Source organism: Nuphar pumila, chromosome 5, assembly GCF_984573655.1.
Source record: "Nuphar pumila chromosome 5, dmNupPumi1.hap1.1, whole genome shotgun sequence".
In the NCBI taxonomy this organism is placed as follows: domain Eukaryota; kingdom Viridiplantae; phylum Streptophyta; class Magnoliopsida; order Nymphaeales; family Nymphaeaceae; genus Nuphar; species Nuphar pumila.
The window spans coordinates 62,978,634-62,999,738 of NC_143253.1; the positions used below are offsets into that span (position 1 = coordinate 62,978,634).

At 39.2% G+C, this 21,105-nt stretch overlaps 1 protein-coding gene across 1 annotated transcript; it reads right to left on the minus strand.

Annotated features, from left to right (window-relative positions):
- Positions 1-360: 360 nt before the first annotated feature.
- On the minus strand, positions 361-1,666 carry LOC149837705 (uncharacterized). The gene is made up of 2 exons (XM_090007467.1): positions 1,435-1,666; positions 361-612 (listed from the first exon to the last, which is right to left on the minus strand). Exons 1-2 carry the CDS (start codon positions 1,654-1,656, stop codon positions 526-528), a joined length of 309 nt encoding a protein of 102 aa, XP_089863593.1. The 5' UTR covers positions 1,657-1,666; the 3' UTR covers positions 361-525.
- Between the last annotated feature and the right edge of the window lie 19,439 nt (positions 1,667-21,105).

A 21,105-nucleotide genomic window follows, 5' to 3' on the forward strand; every position in this document is an offset into this window, starting at 1 on the left:
CCACCTTTCGTCGCTAATCCGTCGCTAACCATGTTAGCGACGGATTAGCGACAACGCGGCGACAGTATGCTTACGTCGCGAATATTTCGACGCTAACTGGCGACGGAATTATTCCGTCGCCAAGTCCGTCGCTAATTGCGACGGAATAACGAGCGCTATATTCCGTCGCCAATCCGCCGGTACTAAACGGCGACCACGGCGTGGCGACGGATTTAATTCCGTCGCTAAGCCGTCGCTAGATTAATATGAATAGCGACGGAATCATCCGTCGCTAATCCGTCGCAAAAACGAAAAAAAATCAAAAAAAATTTATTTAAAAATTAATTACGGAGAACTGTACAATTTATATTTCCTGTACAATTTATATTTCCTGTAAATAAAAAACAAACCACACAAAAAAATTCATATAACAAGTATCTATAATAATTAATCGTTCCACCTTAAAACTAAAAAGTTTAATTATTTACAATTCAACAATTACAATTAGGAAAAATAAAAAAAATAGAACTTCTTCAACACAGTCCTCTAATCATCGCCAAGATTTTGTGCGTCTTCTTGTTCATTGTCTTTATCTGTCCCTTCAGCTCCACTACCCTGATTATCGCTAGCAGCCTACACAAGAAAAGAACAGTCAGTATTGATAAACAAAATATAATGAAATAAATTACACACTATATGTGATTCTATCATGTGCTCATGTGTGATCTAAGGCAATAAAAAAACTCTATATGTGATTCTATCATGCTCATATGTGTGCTAAGGCAGTCAAAAAATTGAATATGTGATTATAGCATGTTCATATGTGTTCTAAGGCATCTAAAAAAACTCTATATGTGATTCTACCATGCTCAGATGTGCTTTAAGGCAAGCAAAAAACTATATATGTGATTCGATCATGCTCGTATGTGTGCTAAGGCAGTAAAAAAATTGAATATGTGAATATAGCATGCTCATATGTGCTCTAAGGCAGGCAAAGCCAAAAATTTTATATGTGATTCTATCATAAATGATATATAACATGTTCATATGTGTTCTAAGGCAGTTAAAAAACTCTATATGTTATTATAGCATGTTCATATGTGTGCTAAGGCAGTCAAAAAACAGAATATGTGATTATAATATGCTCATATGTGTTCTTAGGCAGTAAAAAAACTGAATATGTGATTATAGCATGCTTATGTGTTCTAATGCAATCAAAAAAACTTTATATGTGATTCTATCATGCTCATATGTGCTCTAAGACAGACAAAAAGTTAAATATATATATATGTGATTCTATCATGCTCATATGTGTGCTAAGGCAGTAAAAAAATTGAATATGTGATTATAGCATGTTCATATGTGTTCTAAGGCATCTAGAAAAACTCTATATGTGATTCTACCATGCTCAGATGTGCTTTAAGATAGTCAAAAAAACTATATATGTGATTATACCTGAGAGGGACCTGGAATCGAAGATCCCCTATCCTGAACAGCGGCCTTGATCTCATTTCGGAGAAAGGGGGCGACGGTGTATTGGAAGTAGTTATTCAGTGATTCATTAATGATCTCGCGTACATCATCACCGGAAAGAATAGTCGGCTGCTTGGAGCTTATGTCGGCGCAAGAAGTTGGTGAGCCGTAACTGGAAGAACCAATAACTGGTGAAGTGTTCATATTACTCCCAAACCCGAACACGCGACCTTTTTTGGGTTCACCTGCTGCAGTCACCCATGCTGTAGGATCAAATGATGGATGCTGAGTAGCGTCTTCACCATATCGCTCTACCATTTGTTGCTCATATGCCTCCTACAAAATAATGTTTAAAGTATTCATTAATAATTAATGATAACATTATGATGACTTGCATATATATTGCAATGATTATTAATAGAATTAATACATACCGTTGTCGTTCTCGCCTTCTCTGATACGAAGACTCCCGTGGTCTTCCGTTTATGTGTTTCTACAAACACATCCTTATATGGTACACTGCCTCCTTTTTCTGCTTCCTGCGAAGTTAAATGACAAAAGATTTAGTACACAAATTTGCAACTATACTTATAAAATTAATATTATATATTGATGAGTTACCATTTTCTTTAGGTGGCTCCCAAATGTCTTAGATCCACCTGTGTGTAGATGGGCTTCGGGCATCTTCGATCGATTTTGTGAAGCCTTCGCAGAGCGATTTTTAAATGCATCTCCCGCCCACATATCGCACATTTCATCCCAGTAATCTCTCCTGATAGTAATAGGACCATGGCCCTTCCACAGTAATGGATCATCTACTACGCCAGATGCTTTTTTTGCTGCAGTCTTCATAGTGTGCAGCATGTCTGCAAATCGATTGGCAGCCACCTTCTGCCACACCTTCCTTGCATCATTTTCTTCCACCGTAGTTGCAAAGCGATTCGAAGCCTACAAATATTTTCAGAAAGTTAGTAGACATTGCTTAAATAAATTAAATATGAAACACATTAACTATGAGGAACAACTGTATACCATGAATGAGGACCACAATCTGTCTAATACCTCCTTTGGGTACTCTTTCCATTGAGCAACTGGTCCTGGTAGATGTTGAAGAAGTGAATTCCTAATCTCCCGTACTACTTCTTGTGGCTCAAACCTCGTGCTGCACATGAATTGTTACACAGTAAATATCAATATAAAATATTTAAAAGATATGCAATAATTGAAAACAAAATACTTACGGTCGATTATCGATATACACTATTCGAATGAGTCTTCTTGTGCCAGCCTGTGAAGACCCTGTTTCCTGTGTTGGCTGTTGACTTGTGCGATCAACTGGTGTAGGTGGGTCGTATACAGGCGCAACATCATCTGTAAAAAAATACACACCAAGTTCTCAGAATGTGCATTTGAACTAATCAAGCATCTAATTAGTTATATGATATACCTATCACAGGAGCCCGTGAAGATGAAGGTTGAGCCTGGCTACTACTGGATGAGCGACCACTATAACCTCCACGAACCATATTCTAACAAATAACATATGTCATACAATACATTCAAATAATTCACATCAAGTATTACAATGCATTCAAGTCATTCACATCAAGCATTGCAATGCATTCAAATAATTCAAATCATTGACATCAAGTATTGCACTAATTCAAATCATTCGTTAATTGCATAAATTATAATACATTCAGATAAATTACAATGCATTCGAATCATTCGTATCAAGTATTACAATACATTGAAATAAAATTTTTAATCATTCACACCAAGTATTGCAATACAACTCACATCAAGTATTACAATGCATTTAAATAGAGGTTTGTAGTATAAGATTTTTTTCACTAGCTTGAGAATTCTTCCTCGTCACTAGTTTGACTTTCTTCTTCTTCTTCTTCTTCTTCTTCTTCTTCTTCTTCTTCTTCTTCTTCATTGTTTGCCCATCCACTTGGTACATCATTTGGATCACATTCCTCTATGAATGTTTCATCAGCCAATGGAGATATGACATGCATATCATGCGCAACATCGTGACCATAAGCGAAGTCACAGACATCATCTGATTGATAGTAATCACTGTCTTCAGCTAACTCATCTTCTTGTAACTGATCATACTCGGGGTATAGTTTGGATTTCACCTTGCAAACTGCCCACCATTCATTTCTATCTGACTTTTTTATACTCGGATATGAAGTATAATAAACTTGTTGAGCTTGCGAGGCTAATATGAATGGTTCATATGTTCCAAACCTGGATTTATGATTCACCTCCACAATGCCTGAAGCTTTGTCGAGTCTTGTTGCAGTTGGATCAAACCAATGACACTTGAATACCGTAACCCTGTTATTCATGCCTAAGTAAGTCAACTCCATTATTTCCTCTATAACACCGTAGTAATCATGTTCATTTTCACCGTAGCTGCTACCCTTGACACACACGCCACTATTTATCGTTGATTTGTTTATACCGTAGTCTTTTGTATGGAATCGATAACCATTTACGATATACCCGTTGTAGCATTGCACAACTTTGGTCGGACCATTTTCTAAATCACATATTCCTTGATCTTTAACATCACCATGGCGAACCTACGCACAGACATAAACAATTATTGTGATCACGATCAATTAAGTAACTTAGTGTTGTTTATAAGTATAAAATTTATGTTAGCTTCTTTACCAACTGTTTCAACCACTCCACAAACTTAGTACATAGATGAGAAATTTGAAATCTCTTCTAAAGTGTACGCCTCACAAATAGAGCCTTCTACTCTTGCTTTATTACGAACCTTTTTTTTTAGGTCGAACATGCATCTGACAAGAATATACATTTCAAATTTTAAATATCTGTCATTAAAGAGACAAATATAAAAAAACATATACCTTTCAAATGGGTACATCCATCGATATTGCACAGGGCCACCAACCCTTAGTTCATATGGCAGATGTATGATCAAATGTTCCATAACATCGAAAAATGCTGGCGTAAATATCTTTTCTAACAGACAAACAGTGGTGATGACAGAGTCCTCGAGATTCTTTACATCTGATACAATGACCTCCGATGCGCACAATGTTCTGAAAAATCCGCTCAACTCAGACAATACCCCCCATATAGGTTTGTCTAACATATCATGGAATGCTAGGGGTATCAATCGTTGCATAAAGATATGACAATCATGGCTCTTCAACCCATATAACTGTCCATCGTCAATCTTCACAGCCCGAGCAATGTTAGAGACATATCCATCTGGAAATCTCAGTTGTCTCAACCATTGACATACATGTTTTATTTGATCAGGTCCGAGCACGTACTTCGCCTTTGGTTTCAGTACTTTGCCATTATACTCTTTGAGTTCCAATTCTGGTCTTTTACATATTAATTTTAAATCCATACGGGCCTTCGGATTATCCTTCGTTTTTCCTTTAATATTCATTACTGTATTGAACACATTATCAAACACATTTTTCTCTACATGCATCACATCCAAATTATGTCGTATCAATAGGGTCGGCCAATACGGTAGTTCCCAAAAAATAGATTTTTTCGTCCAATTGTGTTCCTTCCCAAATCCACGGAAGGGTGTAGGACTGCGGGCATCTGTTAATACATCTGGAAAGTATCGCAATCTTCTTAAAATCTCTATGCCAGACAATCTTGAGGATGGACCTTCCATTTCAGTTGTGCCTGCTGTAAATGCATTCTTTTGACGTCGGAACGGATGATCGCTGGGTAGAAATCGACGATGGCAATCAAACCAGCAAGGCTTCCTTCCATGCCTCAATCTAAAAGCTTTGGAATCCTACATGCAGTACGGACAAGCCAACCTCCCATGTGTGCTCCAACCAGATAACATACCATATGCAGGGAAGTCACTGATTGTCCATAGAACAGCGGCCTTCATGTTGAAATTTTGTTTTTTGTGGGCATCATACGTGGTAACACCGTCATCCCACAGTACTTTTAATTCATCAATCAATGGCCTTAGATATACATCAAGATTTTGGCCAGGTGAGGTCGGACCAGGGATCAACAGAGACAAGAAAAGATTTGGACGTTTCATACACAAGCTTGGTGGAAGGTTGTATGGAGTTACAAATACTGGCCGGCATGAGTATGGAGTTGATCTACCCCCAAATGGATTAAATCCATCTGTACATAGACCGAGTCTAACATTTCGCACTTCCATTGCGAAGTTCTGATGAGTACGATCAAAGTGCTTCCAAGCTTCAGCGTCAACAGGATGCGTGATCTTGTTTTCATCGTGTCGAACTTTATTTGCATGCCATCTCATGTGTTTAGCTGTCTTTGAAGACATATACAATCGCTGCAATCTAGGAGTGATAGGAAAGTAGCGGAGCGACTTGTATGAAACTTCCTTTGATCTCGTGCTACCATTGCCTCTTGTCTTTGGCTTGAACCGAGGATGCCCACATGACGGGCATGATATGTCGTTTTCCTGCTCCTTGAAATACAACATGCAGTGATTTGGACAAGCATCAATCTTTTTGTAACCCATACCTAGAGCGTTGACCATAACTTTCGCACGATAGAAATTTTGTGGCAATTTCTCATCTTTAGGCAACATACTCTTCACAATCATGCACAAACGGTCAAAACATGATTGACTCAAATTATACTCGGACTTCAAATTCATTAGTTGAAGAACTGCAGACAAGATAGTGTGACTCTCACAACCGTTCCAAAGTGGCTCATCAGCATCTCTAAGTAAATCATAAAATCTACTAGCTGCATCGTTTGGTGATTCTTCATCTACGACAGTTCTTACATCACTAGAACTCATAGCAGAACCCAGTTCTGTTCCTGCAGCATCAAATATCAAATTCGTATATGGATTATCGTGCACCACATTCACCCGTGCATCAAAATCGTTTCTAAATTCTTCTCCATGAAACGTCCAGTTCTGATAATCACTCACAAAACCCTTCCTGTATAGGTGATGTCTAACGCCATGAGGTTCTACAAATCGATTATTCTTACAAATCTTGCAGGGACACCTAATCCGACCTGTGGGATCTACCGTACTGACACTTGCCGTTGCAAATTCAATAAAACTGTCGACACCATCCATATATTCATGCGATAACTCATTGTCTACTATCCTACGGTACATCCATTCACGGTTTGCAGTCATTCTGTCGTATGATGTTACGAATAGTATCCTAACCAGTTAAAAGAGAACCATCAGAATACTATGATGAAGAAAATATCAAATTTATCATGCAATATATGATGTCATACAATCACAAGAATTATGATGCATGCATTGATAACTTAATATTTTCATGTGCAAACTATTCATGACACGATACATTCATTTGAAGCATGCTTTCAGTATACAATTTCACATGGAAGACATAATCAAATTGAAAGTAACTACATGTAAGCATGGATACAATCACATCAAACATTGCAATACATCGAAATAATTCATATCAAACAAATATCAAACATGTACCTGCAGCAAACACACTTCAATATCCCACTAACTACTACCATGCATAGCATGGACTCCGTACTCCAAAAATAAGAACACTTCCATATTCATACATTAAAATCATGCTCAGCATGATCTCCGAACTCCAACAAAGTAGTCATAGATATCAACAACTAAGTGAGTGTGTGAACAATAAAGTGTTATATTCAATAAATTAAATAACATGTGATGCGCTTGCATCACTTACTCACCACGGGTATTTACCCGATTTGCATTGTTTTTGTCACTTACTTACCACGGGTGGCGGGGCACAAGCAAGTTCTGTTGAGAAATCTGCAAAAAAAAATGATGTTTTAAAATGAAGTCACCATGAAATTATTCAACCATATTAAATCATAAAACCTTAAAATACAAGAAAATAAATTATAAATAAACCAAAACATCATAAACTATAAGAAAAATAAACCATAAAATTAAATAAAAAAGCCACAATTTAAACCTTAATCAAACAAGGAAAAAACCTGCCAAAATCAAATACAAAAAAATCCTTCATCAAATTAACTAAAAAGTATTAATTAAAAAAATGTGATTTAAATCCCTAATTATAGAAAATAAAAATAAAAACTCTAAATAAATAAAAAAAACCTAATCAAATTAACTATAAAAGCCTTAATTAAAAAATTTTGATTTAAAGTCCTAACCAAATTAACTAAAAATCCTTAATTAAAAAAATTATGATTCAAATCCCTAATCATAGAAAATAAAAATAAAAGCTCTAATCAAATCCAAGAAAACCCTAATCAAATTAACTATAAAATGCCCTAATTTTTAAATTTTGATTCAAAGCCCTAATAAAACAAAATCAAATAAAAAACCCTAATTAAATTAACTACAAATAGCCTTAATTTAAGAAATTTGATTCAATTGCTTAATAAATGAAAATCAAAATAAAAAATCCTAATCAATGAAAATCAAAGAAAACTAAACAATAAAAATAAAATAAAAACCCTAATTTCTGAAAAAAGAAAAAAAAGAGCAAGAAACCAGGGGGTCGACCCCCGGCCGGACACGGCAGGGGGTCGACCCCCGGCCGGACATCAAAAGGGGTTGACCCCCTGCCGGACAAGGCAGGGGGTTGACCCCTGGCCGGAGACGGCAAGGGGGTCGACCCCCGGCCGGACATGGCGGGGGGTCGACCCCCCCCCCCGGCCGGACACGGCAGGGGGTCGACCCCCTACCAGGGTTGACCCCCGGCCGGACACGGCAGAGGGTCGACCACCTACCGGGGTCGACCGCCTGGCAGAGTCGACCCCCTGCCGGAAAACGCAGGGGGTCGACCGCCTGGCAGAGTCGACCCCCTGCCGGAAAAAGCAGGGGGTCGACCTCCAATCCATTTACGTACCTGCGGTTGCTCCGGGCAGCGACGGCGGCAGCGGAAGGTTGACGGAAGGAAGAGGGCGGCAGGAGGGAGAGGGCGGCGGGCGGGAGCAGCGAAAGGAGAAAGGAAAAAGAGGGCTGGAATTAGGGGTAATGCGACATATAGCGACGGCTTAGCGACGGATTAATTCCGTCGCTAAGCCATCGTAATTCAAAAAACAAAAAAGGCGACAGAAAATATTTCGTCGCCTAGGCCGTCGCTATGTTGCGACTGAATCTTAGCCGTCGCAATTCCGTCGCTAACTGTCGTATTTATTGCGACAAAACATTCTCTCGCAAAATCCGTCGCTACTTAGCAACGGATTTTGCGAGGGAATGTTTTCTGTCGCTAGTTTCGTAAAATTCTACAAATATAGCGATGGATTCATTTCTCTCGTTAATCTGTCGCTAAGTAGCGACGATATAACTCCGTCGCTAAATTCCGTCGCTAATCAACTATTTTTTTGTAGTGGAATTAGACTGCCGTTGATGGTTCGCTTGCCAACTGCCGATGCCATCTCCAATCCACAATCATCCAAGTGGTCTGGGAACATACGCGAGAAGGCGGTGAACCAAGAATAGTACCACTGAGGGAAGAAGGTACGAGACTGGATGACCCGATGATCTGGGGTTCCATCCCTTATTTGATAGAAGACATGATCCCAAGGAAAGATAGCATCGGGAGATTCGGATGCCATCAGAGTGATACTGAGGCAAAAGAGGAAGAGAGTCAGATAGAATGCAGGACTTACGGATAGACTTTTTGATGAAAGAAGGGGACAAACATTAATCTTGGAAATTTTGGAAAGAACAGGAGATTTGAAAAAGACTTCCTAGGGTTTTTAAGAAAAATTTTGACATACAAAAAAGAAATATAGGCAAAGGGAAAAAATATGCACCTGGGGTTTTTGAAAATAGAGGAAGTTTTAAAGAGTACACCCAGGGTTTTAAAAGAGGTCGATATAGGAGAATACAAGAAAAATATCACATAATCATAGCTGCACAAACAAGGATGCGCACACAGCACTCCCTAAAGTCTGACTCTATATGCAATATTTGAAAATAGCTTGTAGGACCTTAATCCTAACTCTATGGTTCAGATCATCTGATTCCAATCAAGGTATGCCGATATACTCAAGCCGAAGCTCAAAGTACGTGGCATATAAGATATTTCTCCGGTTCTAAGGTAAGGGCTTCCCAACATCCTTGAGCACCTACCGATATACCTCGGACTATGGCCCTTAGGTACGTGGTAGGGGGGCGCGAACCCAAATAAGTGGTCCAGTTGTGAGGCTCTCTCCCGAACTATGGTTCAGTGAGATAGCCCAGCAACGTGAAGACCGCGACTATATAGGTAAGGTTGTTTTCAAAATATGATCAACATGCAAATAAAATCAGAAGGCTCTAATGCAAGTCCTAAAGAGATAGATTTAAATAAAGAGAAGCATACACTTGCATACATTGTTTGCATTCAATCCCTGAGATTGAGGAGAGTTGTATTTAAGACCTAAGTCTAATGTGAACATGAAGTAATCTCCTCAATATAGTCCTACCAAACCATACTTAGATCCTATATGCAATGATGTCAGCTTAGGACAAAGTCTAGGCTCCTAAGGTTTGTATGGAGAATGTAGCTGACATATGTTAGAATAAAGACTTAGATTATATAAAAGCAAAGCAAAGGCATAGATCCAACTGGACGAAGACGGGTCCCATCACGGTCGCCAAACCTGTGATCATCGCAAAAATTTTCCTCTTTGTGACTTCTCTCTCTTCCTTCTCTTTCCCTTTTCTAACCTCTATTCTCCTCCTTTTTGAAGGGAAGAAAATAAAAGAAAGAAAAGAAAGAGAGAAGAGAAAAGAAAGAAAGAAAGAGAGAAGTGGAACTATTTTGCGTGGTTTCACTTGACCTTGATTTGAAAAATATTTAGAAAATCACTCGCCTCCGTTTTGAAAATATTGCGGGAAAAATGGAGAGACGGGATTCGCTCGTCGGTACAAGGTTCGACCGTTCCTGGCGCCTTTACTAGGGATAATCGAACCAAGGATCGAATCTATGCCTTTTGCTTTGCCTAAATATAACCTAAGAATTTATTCTAAAGATCTAAATGCACAAAGAATCATGCTTGTGCGATGCAAGGATGAATGCTCTTTCAAAAATTAATTTAGAAATTTCCAAGTATTCTGAGATGAACTTGGCAAAGGAGTGAAGAAATGATTTAATCTAACTTAGAACTTTGAGATAGATCAGAGGAGCTCTAAGTTTTTGAAGTAAATCAGGATTGGAAGGATAAGTGGGAAAGGATCACTTGAAGCTTTGAAATGAAAGGAAATAAAGTTTCAAAGTCAAAAAATGGACTTTGAATTTGAATTTGAATTTAGGAAAGGAAATGAATACTTGAGATGAAATTGAATTCGGATTTTTAAGTTTGGAATGGATCTGAGATAATCAAATGGTATTTAAGAATAGAATTGGATTTAGGGAGTTTTGGATGAGATCTAAAAGTGGAATTGGATTTGAAATCTAGAATTGAGAATGGAATTGGATCTAAAGATGGATTTAAGATCTGAGATCTGAGATCCGAGATAAAATTGGATTCTGGATCCTAAGATGGATTTAGATCTGAAGTCTGAGACCCAAATGTAGAATTGGGTTCTGGATCTTAAGACGGATTTGGATCTGAAGTCTGAGATCCAAAGTAGGACTGGATTCTGGATCCTAACATGGATTTGGATCTGAAGTCTGAGATCCAAAGTGAAATTGGATTCTGGATCCTAAAGGGGATTTGGATCTAAAGTCTAAGATCCGATGTAGAGTTGGACTCTAGACCCTAAGATAGATTGTGGATCTGAAGTCTGAGATCCAATGTAGACCTGGGTTCTGGATCCTAAGATGGAATTGGATCTGTAATCTAAGATCCAAAGTGAGATGGGGTCCTGGATCCTAAAGGAAATTTTGGATCTGAAGTCTGAGATCCAAGGTGAAATTTGGATTCTGGATCCTAGAATGGATTTTGGGTTTTTGAAAGTCCAAATGAGACTTTTGAAAATGGATCTGGTTTTTGAAAACCCAGATTGGATTTAAAATTCAGGAATTGAATCTTGAATAAATGAATTTCAAAGTCGATTTAGACCTTAAATTTGAAGTTTGAATTTTGAAATGTAGAAGAGGAAGAGAATCTTAAAGTTAAATTGAACTTTGGATTTGATTTGGAGTATTTGAATATAAATGAATTTGGAATTTCAAAGTCAAATTGAACTTTGAAATCTGATTTGAATAAAAAATGAATTTGAAATCTCAGAGTTTGAATTTTGAGATTTAACAATGAAATTGAATCTTGAAAATTGAAAGAATGAATCGGATTTGATAAGGATTGAAGATAGATTTGAAGAAAGATATTTACTTGGAGTTTTTGAAAAATGAAATTTTGAAAATATGATGTAATTCTATACTAAATGATGAATGAATCTAGATTTTTGAAATTGGATTTTGAAAAGCTATTCCATTCTTTAAATGAATTAAAATAAGATTGAAGATATAATGCATCCTTGACTATGGTCATTGGATGTATTATATAATAATCTATATTTAAATTCAGGTGAAGAATAAAATACATTTTGGTGCTTTTATAGAGTTTAAAATGAAATTAACTCTCAATATACCCTGACTATGGCCATTGGTATATATATTGAATTAATTCTAAGTTAAACTCTAATAAAAGGGGGAAATATTTGAAAATATGATGATTTTGAAGAGGATCCAGTGTGGATCCAATGTTATTTTATAAAAGGCAAAAATCCTAAGTCTTGTTCACATCCCGACTATGGCCGTTGATGTAAATCATCAACTTAGGACTAGTTTACCTCTTATGAAATGGTGCACGTGCCATTCGTGTTTCACCATTGTGTGAATTTGAGAAATGAAGGAAAAATGTATGCATAACAAGTAATTCATGATATTTAAAATGCTCATTCATTCTATCTAAAGCATGAAATGTAAATTCTCATTTAAGATCTAACTATTACAATACATGAAATTTAATTTACTACTCCAAATGATGATATCTTCCACATATTCCCTGTAAAACACTGAGTTAGCCAAATACAAGATATAGGGGAGGATGTGAGATGCTATGTTTGAGCTAAAATGATCATAGTAAATAAGAATGTATATGGAATGCTTAGGTACATATATATATATATATATATATACATGTATATATATATATATATATATATATATATATATATATATATATATGTATATATAGTAAGAGATATGCTCATGAAAGGAGGATTTAGATGTACCTTATATATATATGACATATTCAGGTCAGTGGGGAGGGTTGAAGTGGAGGTGTTGTGCAAGCTAAACAAGGCTGGGACAGGGGAATGTGCTGGTAGTGATATGGGTGTGAATGGTGTGGGATAGATGATTACAGCAATGAGGTGGAAGTGGGCGTTATGCTGTGGTAATGAGCAAAGAAAGGAAATGCATCTATACTGTGAAGGCAATGAGGTGCGGCTACAGGTGTGAATGCGGGTGCTGCAAAAGGTCTTGCTGCTGTGTGGCGCAGTAGTGGTATATTTGTGAAAAAGAGTGAAAATGGATAAACAGGTGCAGAGAAAGTGTAAACAGAAACTAGCGCAAAAAGGGGTGGATCTGTAGGTGAGGGCCAAGTAGACCATACTTCCAAAGCAAATGAATGTATTTGTTCGGCCAGGTGAACTGTTGTTTTATCTCTGCTCTTTGATGTACCCTTGCCTTATACCAATCTTTCCTAGAGATGCCCTGATTGCATTCTGGATGGTGTATCTTCAATTTTAGCAAAGGCATATGTATACCGATGCCCTTCCATGCTCTCTCGACCTTTGATAATAACATCCTTTAGCCTTGATTTAACTCCTGCCCACATTCTGAAGTTGATGCAATAATAGGCAGATTCTGATTCACCAGTGTCTCCTGCTATCATATGAGAACCATCTTCTTCTGCTACAACAATTTCTTCAGTGATTTCAGGGACAAACCTGTTTGATGTGGCTGATGCTGCAATGTATAATTGATTTAACGAGTAAGGCACATGTCTGCAGAGCATTCTTTATTCGCCGAGATGCTCCCATTTTAGAGAAATCTGAGGAGTTGTGGCTAGATGCCTTCCATTCAGCATGATGAAAGCAAAGGTCTGTTTCACAGGTTCAACAGACTCCACGATCGGATCAGGTGTTGCTTCCAATCACAACATTGTCAGCCTCTGGATATGGAATAGAATTGGACACATCATGTTGAATATCAAGATTGACATAGGAGCACATATTTGGTGGAGATGGAGTTTTGGTTGTGAATGTAGGAGAGTACAGATGGGGTGCAAATGGAGGCATTTAGCAGACATTATACATAGTGACAGGTATTGGACTGAGGGGATACTATAGACATCACAGTGGCAATGTGGCTGTTGAGTAAAGCATTGAAAAGGAGAGGGGAAGGAAACAATGGAGAATGTAGAAGTGCTAACGTGGATGGGAGGTATATGATAATGCTAATGTGCACGGATATTGGCAGTGGACCAGCGACTTAGCAAAGGGGTTTGGTCTGAATAATGCGATTAAGCATAGCAATTCTCTCAACTTCAAAAGGACCTCTAGCTGAGAAAACATTTGTATATAACATAGGCAGTGATTGATCCAGCCTTTGTGAATCCCAAGTCTTATGAGATTCATTTGATCGATGAATACTGGCCGCGACTTTGACTATTTGGCAAAGCATGATTTGGAGCTGCTACAATCCTCACTCCACCGTCCATCGGTGCCTTCTGAATAAAGATTGTGTTTTTTTTTTTATCAGACTGATGAAGCTTTTTCAATAATTGAAATAACCAATGCCTACTGATGAAGTGCCTGATTTTCTAAGTTTGAAAGCTCATCTTTCATCATTCATAGTGAATTTTTGAAGGTGACCGACCTTCCTTTTCAGCATCTTCAAACCTTTCGATCAAGCCCTCATTTCTCTGATGCTTCAACACACACCTTTCGGTCCGCATCTGCTTTCTATGTCTCTGACACTAGAGGTAGTTTCAAGGCTTCTACCTCTTCTATAGCTTTCTGGGCTGTTTCACATACTTTGATGACCATTGCCCAACTACATTTACATGGCTTGTAAGGCATCATTTAACTTGGACACTTCTTTGGCTCCTCTTCTTCCAGAGTCATCCCTAATCACCCCTCTAAAATGCCATGTTAGTTCCTCCACACGTTTCTCAGGTCTGTCCTCAACTTCCTCGAATGCCTTAATTTTCCTTGCAGCCATTGTGAGTGTCTGAAGTTTTCCCTTGACAGCTTACGATCTTTAGTCTGACGCCTGTCTAAAGCATCCTTCACAAGGATCAATGGGGTTTCCACCAACATCGTCAGTCCTTATAGAATAATGCTTAACCCAGACTTTAGGTTATGGTTGAGATGTCAATCCCATCGCTCATAATCTGATCACATGACAGATTGACGCGCTGAATAATACTTGCACAAACGTGGATTTTCCATAGCCTGTTAAACCCTCCACGAAAGGTGTGTGCGAGGTAGTGTGGTGAAGGTAATAAACAGTGCAAAGTGTCAAGGAAGGTGATGATAATGTGTTATGATGTAAGGTAAGTATGATGTGATGCAGGGTGTTAAATGCAAGCATGCTGAAGAGATAGTGTAAGCAGTTGTACACTGTGGGTGCGTGAGCGAAGGAGTGATATTACGAAGCAAGAGATGTTATGTTTTCACAAATACAGAATTGGAAGCAGCCATAATCATAAATATTTTGAAACATGACAGGCAAAAGAGAAGTATGAACTGCTGAACTATATGCTTCTTTTTTTTTTTGACTAAGGTAGGGTATATGATCCTTAGGATAGAAGAACAAACCTCATTGTTCACAAGTGCAATTGACATAAAGCTTAGACCTGCAGAGGTCTCAAGAGCCGTCTCCTCCCTGATATTAGAGGAGTTCCTGAGAAGTAGCAACACCTCTGGATTTCAATATCCTCATTCTGTGCTTGTTCTTTATGACTTGGATGAGTTCAGTCTTGGTTCTGACATAGTTCCTCCATAGTAAATGTTTTCAGAGAATTTAGCCCATCGGATCCTGACCTTCTGAATTCATTGAGGTTCCAACCTTTTTTTTTTTTTTTTTAGAAAGGAGCTTCATAAACAGTTATTTAGAATTAGATGCTAAGTGACTACATATCAAGCGACATCCATGGCGCAAGAAACGAGAGGGAACAGACAAATGATATCCTTAATGCACAAATACTCAAATACAGATACAGGGTGAACGCAATGCTGATATATCTACTTGAATACTTAATGCAGGAGATTTAAAACGAGGATGATCAAATTAAAAACTCCTGAATAAAATATATAGGTGATGAATCAACATAATGGGCATAAAATATAGATACGACCATCAACCGGAGATGAGATGGAAAGGGAATAACAAACTAAAGAGAAGATACTTCTGAATTTCCCATTTGCAAAAATATGTTCTCAGAAGATGAAATCGTGAGAATAAGCGATATCTTTCTGTCATTAATTGCAAAAATATAACTTCAGAGAATGCTCTTCGTTAAAATGAGGTTAACCACTTCATATTGCGAATTTACAGAAGTAGAGAAATATATAACAGAGAGTAATGCAGGAAGATAAACAGGATGGAGAAGAAAAGATCGAAAAGAAAGGGAAGGAAAACAAACAAAACATAAAACAAAACGAAAACGAAAAGAAAGAAAGAAAAAAAAAAAAAGAGAAAGAAAGAAAAACAAAAATGAAATAGGGAAACAATACTGCAGATTGCAAAAAGGAGCATAAGTTTTAAAGAAACTTGTATTCATCTAAACTGAACAAATATGATAAGAGTAATCATAAATTTGAAATCAAAGTGTTGGAACCACTCGTTCCATTGATATTGCATACAAGGAAGGGTTGATATTGCTATAGGCAAATCAACCCTTTTCATAGTGCGTCAATGAGGCGATAAAACAGGAGAAATCTAAAGAAAAAGAAAAAGAAAAATAAGAGGACAACCGAGGATAGAGGAGGTGCGGAGGCTCACCGAAGATTCTGCAGGGATGGTTGATCTTTCTACAGATCACTTTATGCCGCACGGTGGGAAAGGGGCTTTTCTTCTTCCAGGGAGACTTTAAGAGAAGGAGAAAACTGAGGAATGGATGATCTTCTGCTGCCTTTGCTGGGAGCTGAAGGTCTTTTCCTTAAAAGGGCGATCTGGAGAAGATGACCAGGCGGATGATCGGATGCGAAAATGGATAACTCGACCAGAGATAGATGGCCTCCCTTCTTTTTTCCTTTTGCCCTTTTATAGAGAGGAATGGAAACCACTGGAAGCTCGACGATGGTTGGCGATCGAGGGTTGAGGAAGGTTGTTGGTGATGGGGGCTGTAGATGGAGGTTGCACATGGGGCTGCCGAGGGAAGCTTCGTGAAGGTGGGGGGAAGTTGAAGATGAAGGGCAGGTGAGGGGGTGCGGCAAGCTGTTGGTGATGGAGGGCTCAGACCAAAAGCCGTGGTGATCGAAGGGAGGCGTGCGAGGCCGTTGTCCCTGGAAGCTTCTGGAGATCATCGGGGATCTAGGGCTGAGGAAGAAGATGGCGGAAATCGGATGGCTGAAGGATGAAGGATGCACATGGGGGTGGTCGGCCATGGAGGGAGAGAGAGAGAAAGTGAGGGGGGCGAGAGAGGAAGGCGAGTTAGGGTTTTCAAAAACCCTAACTCGACCTTTAAATCTAAAAAGTTAGTTTTTCCAAAAGAAAGCCTTCTTTTCAAGTTTTTCTAAAAAGATGGTTAAAGATAAGTTTTTTGACAAAAATCTTTGAAAACCACGCAGTCTTTCTAATTTTTTTTTTGATGATTTTTCCATTTTTTTGTATTTTTGGAACGGAATCTAAGTTTTTTACACGAAAACAAAGATTAAATACTAATTTTCTGAGAAATATATACAAGAGTATTTTTCTGAGAATTTCAGACCATTTTGGGGAAAATTTCTTCAGAAGAATGGGTTTGGATCCAAGTTTTTTAGAAAACATTCGAGTTTTAAGTCTCGATTTGAGAAGATTTAATTCAATGGATCCAAACGGATACCGGACGAACTGTCTGAGCTTTTCAAAAGTTATTTTTGATAATTTCGAGAGTTTGATTTAAAATCGGATAATGAAGCTCAGATTTGGATTTTGATAATGGATCCGGATCCGAAATTGAAAATGAATTTAATTTCAACCAAATTTTGAGAAACAAAAGGGGATATTTACGACATTTTGAAAAATTTGGGGTGTTCACAGTCCCCCTCTTTTCAACTGGCAAAATTTTGGAAATGTCAAAACCATCCAGATTGTTTTCTTGAGAAAACTTTTCGTAATTCGGGGTCCTGGAGGTAAAATGGGAAGAATTGATAATTTCGAGAACCCAGGCTTTTAAAATCAATTTTGAAAAGTTTAGAAATCAAATCTGGATTGACAATTTTGAAAATCAGGAGTTCCGGATCTAGAAATGACATGCTGTGTAATGAAATGATATGAAATGCTTGTGCAATGCTATGCAAAGACAGGTTCTACAAGATTGCCACTCTGGATTTGAATTTGAAAATTCTGACTTCTGGTTAAGCATGAGATTTTGAAGATTTGCAGTTTGAAGATGTCTCTGAGTCTAAATAGAGAAGTTTTGAGACTCAAGAATGAAATTTTAGACTTTCTGCAAGGTTCTATTTCAGAAAATTACCATTTTGCCCTTCATTGATTTTGGAGAACCAGAATGTAATGATCGATGGAAATGTCAAGAAGGTGAGTGAAAATTTGGGGTGTTTACAAGGTGTGACTCAGAAGTTGTGCCAAGGTTCTTAAACCATGCATCGCAACTACAAGCGAGCTCATATCGCTACGTGGGGTCATTGCCTTCAATAGAACTCGTCAAGGAGTTCTAACAGTCACATAAGTTTCATAAGACTGCGACTCTAGGAAGGTGACTCAAACTCCCTCGTACGTAGGGAAAACATGTAATTTGCCGATGTAATTGTACATTCAAAAATCACCAATGAGATCATACGATCACATTCGTTAGTGCAAGGCTTCATGTGCTAAAGTGTGTGGCCGTGCACGGCTTCTCCGTGACACTATGCTACGTAACACACACTAAAATATACTTAAATAATTTGTGAAGTGCCAAGGTGCCAGTAACGTGTGACAAGTGAAAGCCCCAATTGCATTATTTCAAAGATATACGCCATGTGTTTCATAATCAAGCAAAACCTTATTTCTCTTGAAAGCATGTAACAAGCATCAAAGTAATTCGTGTTCTATGCAAGAGTAAACCCATTTCAAAGGCGCACATACACACCTATGTGAGTCCATACTACGTCACATTAAAGGGTTATTATATCTTTACACACCTTTCGCTATGTGTATCTTATTTGCTCTGGCAACAGAGCATTCTTTTCCTATGACATATCAAGTCAGAAAGTGGAATCATTGGGGAATTTGAAACCCGCATTTTTGGGTTTATCACAATATTACGTGTAATTTGCATAGGTCTACGTGCCCATATCGCACAAGTCATAACTTAATCACCAAAATGTAATGTTTACATTGGGATATTGGATCCCATGTCAAGCATGCTTGCAGCCCATAGGCTGCGGCTCGGGAGCCCGCTAACGATACTAAAAGTGCGGCATGGAAAGAACTTCCAGCTCGCTGGTCCGAAGTTGCCAAAAATGGACCCACTCCAAAACCGGCCATACAGAGCCATGGGGTAATATGCACCCACAGCAGGCCCGGTTTGGGCAGCGCTGCAAACCCGGAAGGAGGACAGCAGCTATGCTGTCATGCGATGCCAATGTGGCCTTGCTAAAGGGGGCCAAAACACCCGGCTGCAATGAGAAAGGAAAAAGGCCCAGGTTGGGATCAACTGGTCCAGACCAACCAACGGCTGTTCCGACTAGAGCAGGGTCTGGATCAAAGGTCCAGACCCAAGCCGTGGCATGGCTGCCACAAAATCGAGGGGCGCAAACCCACGGTCTGCACCCAGCTGCGGTCCAAAGTGCTGCGGCTAGACTGCAACAACCCCAAGCAGCACCAGCACTAAGCTGGGCACAAAAATGAGGAGCCCTTAACCGAAACTTGGTTCAGTTAGGGGCCTCTAACAGGTCTGGACCCTATTCGGTCCAGACCATGTTAGGCCATCCGAACACCCCAGCCACCCGAAATGGGTGTTGGCTCAAGTGTGCCTAAACTGAAATGGAGATAGGGAGAGAGACGTCCCATCAACCAAACGTGGGACAAGGGTTTGACAGGTCTGGACCTGTCGGTCCAGACTGTGCTAAGCCGTGCAGGGCTAAAATTAAAACCCCAAAGCTACCGAAAATGGGGCTCAGCCCATGGGTGCTAGCAGAAGGATGTAGAAACCCACAAAAGGGAAAAATGACCTAGGCCTCCCCACTCGTGGTCGACCTAGAACAAGCAATGCTAGACTCGTCCAGCTAGCTGGACCGGTCCAGCCGAACATCAAAAGGGACCATAACGTCCCAGGCCAGACATAATTAAAAAGGAAGAAGGGGGCGATGGTGCTGGACCATCCTGGCTCAGCCCGCCTTCACCATTCCAGCAGCATCCGAACCCCTAAAGGGGCCGAGCCAGCTAGATATGGCTTGCTGGATAGAAGGGGTTGGTCTTAAGGCCTCCTCGCCAAATAGGAAATGCCTTGGCAACATGGTTCACTACCATAACAGGGCAGAACCGTGGCTGCCATGAATGAATCCCACAAAAATGAACGATGCATGGCTGTGAAAAGGAAAAACCAAAGCAAACGAAGTATGGAATAATTCCATGGTACCTATTACTTTTAATGCACATCAAAACACATGCAATCATGTCAAAAACGAAAACACAATCTCCATGCATGCAAGCACACCATTAAAATCCGCCATTTCAAGCTAAACATGTAGTAGCTCACGAAAAACATAAAAACACCCATACTCTTGCTCAAACAAACCCACAATGAGGTATGCAAAGAGGAAACTCTCTTGAATGCATGAACATGTAAATTTGCTCAAAATGAAACCCTATTCAACATGCATACAACTAGCTCAGAAAATCGATAATGGGAGAAACCCAAATGCTCCATTGAAAACCACACTTATGGACAGAAGTAGGAGTGTCTCACCTACGAGGATTTAGCAACGTGGAATAAGGATGGTGTACACGGTTGGAGCTGGAACTATGCACACACCCTCACACACGGTTGGAGAAGAAAAGGGAGGAGGAGAGAGAAGCGCCTCAAGAAAAATCTCCCAAGGAAATGGGCTCTTCTCTCTCTTCAAGACCTAAATAGGTTAGGGTTTAAGGAGTGGACGGATTGGATTAACCCAGCTAGGATGGAGGGCTGGGGTGCTCCACGCCCCACTCCTAGAAACCCATGCCCAATGCATGTAGGTGTTTTGAAATCATTTCAAATTCTTTCAAGAACGCCACTTTGAAAAACCATTAAAACTTGAAAGAATTACATGGGCTGCCCCTAAGGTTCAGCCAATGGGTTTCTAGCATTTGAAATCCTTCAAAAATGTTGCAAAAATGCCATGGGGCGCCAGCCCATGCTCTCTCTTCGAAAGGTGTGCCCCCTCATAATGCTTCATTATGAGCCTTTTGAAAAAGCAATGGCCAATAGTGGCTTACTTTTCAAATGCCATGCAAAAGTTTTCAAAAGTACCACCCAGCTGGTCAAACCTTGATCAGC

Excerpts from the sequence above, each read along its gene's own strand:
- LOC149837705 (XM_090007467.1), bottom strand. The coding sequence starts at position 1,656 with ATGAACACTTCACCAGTTATTGGTTCTTCCAGTTACGGCTCACCAACT. Across the intron at positions 613-1,434 it reads CGATTCCAGGTCCCTCTCAG|GCTGCTAGCGATAATCAGGG; the intron begins GTATAATCACAT and ends TTTCTTGTGTAG.